Here is a 2,756-nt window from a genome sequence, read left to right as displayed (position 1 = left end):
CCCCCGAGCCCTGACCCGCTGCCGTTGCAGGTGCACAGCCTGGCCCTGCGCCCCGCCGGCCCCCACCTCCCCGCCCTGGCCATGAAGCCCCCTGGGGGTGCCTCTCCCCGGGCCGGCCCCCCCCGGGGTCCCCCACCCGAGCCCCCCACCGAGCACCTCAAAAAGGCTGAGGGGCCCGAGGCCCGCGCCCACCCCCTGGCCCGTGCTGCCCCCACCACCGCCCACCCGCTCGTCACCACAGGTAAGGGCTGGGCCGGGGGAGGGGGCACTGATACTAAGGATGGCTCTCTTGCCTATTTGTGGGACCAGCACCCCTGGGTACCCGTTTGGGGGGCACATCACCCCCGCTTTGGGTGTTCAGACACGAGGGCAGGGTGGGCACAGCCTGTGGGGCATTCACTCTGAACCCAGTGATTGTCACCTGCCTGGATTTGGGACCTTCCCCCCTCGTCAGGGGCCCTGCCTGGGGCAGGGTCTCAGCACCCATAGGATTGTGGGGGGCTGGGTCTCAGCACCTACAGAATCCCAGGGCCTGTGGGGTGCGGGAGGTTGGGTCTCAGGACCCATAGGATGCCAGGGTCCTGTGGGGTGGGGAGATCTCATTCTCAGCACCCATAGGATCCTGGAGTCTGTGGGGTGAGCCCCTGCAGAGGGGTGCAGGGGGCTGGGTCAGTGAGGGCGTGGGCCATGTGGTGCTGGAGCCTGGGGGTGCTGTGCTGGTGGGGCTCCCAAAATGTGGGACCCGCAGCCCAACTTCCCCCGCAGCAGCGGCGGTGGCGGGCGCTGGCACAGCGGGGTGTCGTGGGCACCAGAGCGAGCAGCACCTCGGGAGGACCCTGGGGGTGGGGGGTCAGGGTCCCTTGGGGCTGAGGTGGCAGTGACAAGGGGGGGGTCCCTGTCCCCCCTGCTGTCCCCGCAGCCTACGCCCCGCTGCAGCCCCCCCAGTTCCTGCAGCAGCCCCCGAAGCCGGTGCAGCCCCAGCAGCAGCAGCAGCAGCAACAGCAGCAGTTCGTCATCCAGCAGCAGCAGCAGCCGCTGGGCCCCCGTGGGCAGCCCCCCCCGGGCCCCCCCAGTGCCCCCCAGCTGCAGCCCCTGCCCCCCGCCAGCCCCGGCCCTGCCCCCCAGCCCAAGGCGGGGGTCCCGCAGGGAGCAGGGGGCGAGGGGGGCCCCCCCAACGGGCACCCCGGGGGCTGCCACGCGGCTCCCCCCCGCAAGTTCCAGCACGCATCGGCCGTCATCCTGCAGCTGCAGCCCGCCGGGCCCACGGTGAGGGACCCCCAGACCCACCCCTGAACCAAACCCCCAGGGGAGGGGTCCCCAGACCCACCCCTGAACCAAACACCCACAGTGAGGGACTCCCAAAACAAAACCTCCCCATGCCAAACCTCCACGGAGAGGGGCCCCCAAACTTCCCCGCCCCAAACCCTCACAGTGAGGAGCCCCCAAACCCCCGTGGTGAGGGACCACCAAACCCCCTGGGACAGGAGGGGAGGAGGGCTGGGGATGCTGGAGCGGGAATAGGGGGGCTTGGGGAGGCAGGTGTGTGTGCACACGTGTGTGGGTGTGCAGGGGTGTGATTGTGCACGTGTGTGTGTGCACATGCACGTGTGTACCTCAGCTGGGCACAGGGGGGTGGGTGGGCCCCAGCCCTGCACATGTATGATCCACACGTATGTGCAGGTGTGCACGCGTGTACCTGAGCTGTGCATGTGTGTACCTGCTCCATGCACATGTGCACAGGTTGGCCTCATCCATCACATGTGTGTGCCTGTGCTTGATCCTCATGGCTGACGTGTGTGTGCACCCCCTGCCCCCTCATATACATGTGTGCACACGTGTGTGTACATGTGTGTCCACTCCATGTGTGTGCACACCTGTCACACCCACACATGTGCACTGTCTGCATACACGTGTGTGCCAGACCACGTGTGCCTGTGTGTAGACACCTGTGCTTGATGACACACGTGTGTGCATGTGCATGCCCAAACCCAGGCACACATGTGCACCCTCCAGCCATGCATGTGCATGCCCACGTGCCTCCCATACCTCACCCTGCCCACCCTGATCCACACACACCCCTGATCCACACACAGCCCGATCCACACACCCCTGATCCACACACACACCCCTGATCCACATACCTGGTCCACACACACACCCCTGATCTACACACACACCTGATCCACACACCCCCGTGCACACACGTGTGCATACCTGCCCCTCTGCCCACCCGTGTACATCCCTGTCCCCCGCCCACGCTGACCGTGCCCGCGTGTCCCCGCCGCCGCAGCCCCCTCTCGGTGTCCCCGAGGGCGCCCGCCGGGACCCGCTGCCCGCGCCGAGGAGTGCCGAGAGCCCGCCCGCCGCGCCGCCACCGCCCCCCGCCCTGTCCCCGCCCGCCGCGCCCGCGGGCCCCGCCACCCCCGACGGCGAGCGGCCCCCCGCCCACGGTAAGCGCCCACCCCACGGGGTCCCCTGAGCCCCCTCGCGTGTCCGCGGTGTCACCCGCGGGTGACACGGGAGGGGGACGGCAAGCTCAGAGCAGCGGCCGCCAGGGGGCGCTCAGTGTCACACGCGGAGGTTGCTCGAGGGGAGGGGCTTGGTCACCGATGTGCCACGCCCCCTTTCATAGACGACACTATGGGGCGTGGCCACAGACCGGGGTGATGGCCACGCCCCTCCGGGAGCGCGGGCTGCAGTGGGGGGCGTGGTCAAAGGGCGCGCCCCTCCCCTGTGGGGGCTAAGGCCACGCCCCT

The 2,756-nt window shown here is 69.1% G+C and overlaps 1 protein-coding gene across 1 annotated transcript in view; it reads left to right on the top strand.

Moving 5' to 3' along the window:
* Positions 1-2,756, top strand: part of PHC2 (polyhomeotic homolog 2) — a 16,522-nt gene that overhangs the window by 7,856 nt on the left and 5,910 nt on the right. The window contains exons 7-10 of the mRNA XM_027909334.1: positions 31-241; positions 920-969; positions 1,126-1,266; positions 2,291-2,450. Of these exons, the coding sequence (XP_027765135.1) occupies positions 31-241; positions 920-969; positions 1,126-1,266; positions 2,291-2,450 (562 nt within the window). The remainder of the gene's footprint in view (positions 1-30; positions 242-919; positions 970-1,125; positions 1,267-2,290; positions 2,451-2,756) is intronic.

Source organism: Empidonax traillii, unplaced genomic scaffold, assembly GCF_003031625.1.
Source record: "Empidonax traillii isolate 1590-97213 ecotype Southwest subspecies unplaced genomic scaffold, ASM303162v1 scaffold2068:size76651, whole genome shotgun sequence".
NCBI classification, from domain to species: Eukaryota; Metazoa; Chordata; class Aves; order Passeriformes; family Tyrannidae; genus Empidonax; species Empidonax traillii.
This window is presented reverse-complemented; position numbering and strand designations above follow the sequence as displayed.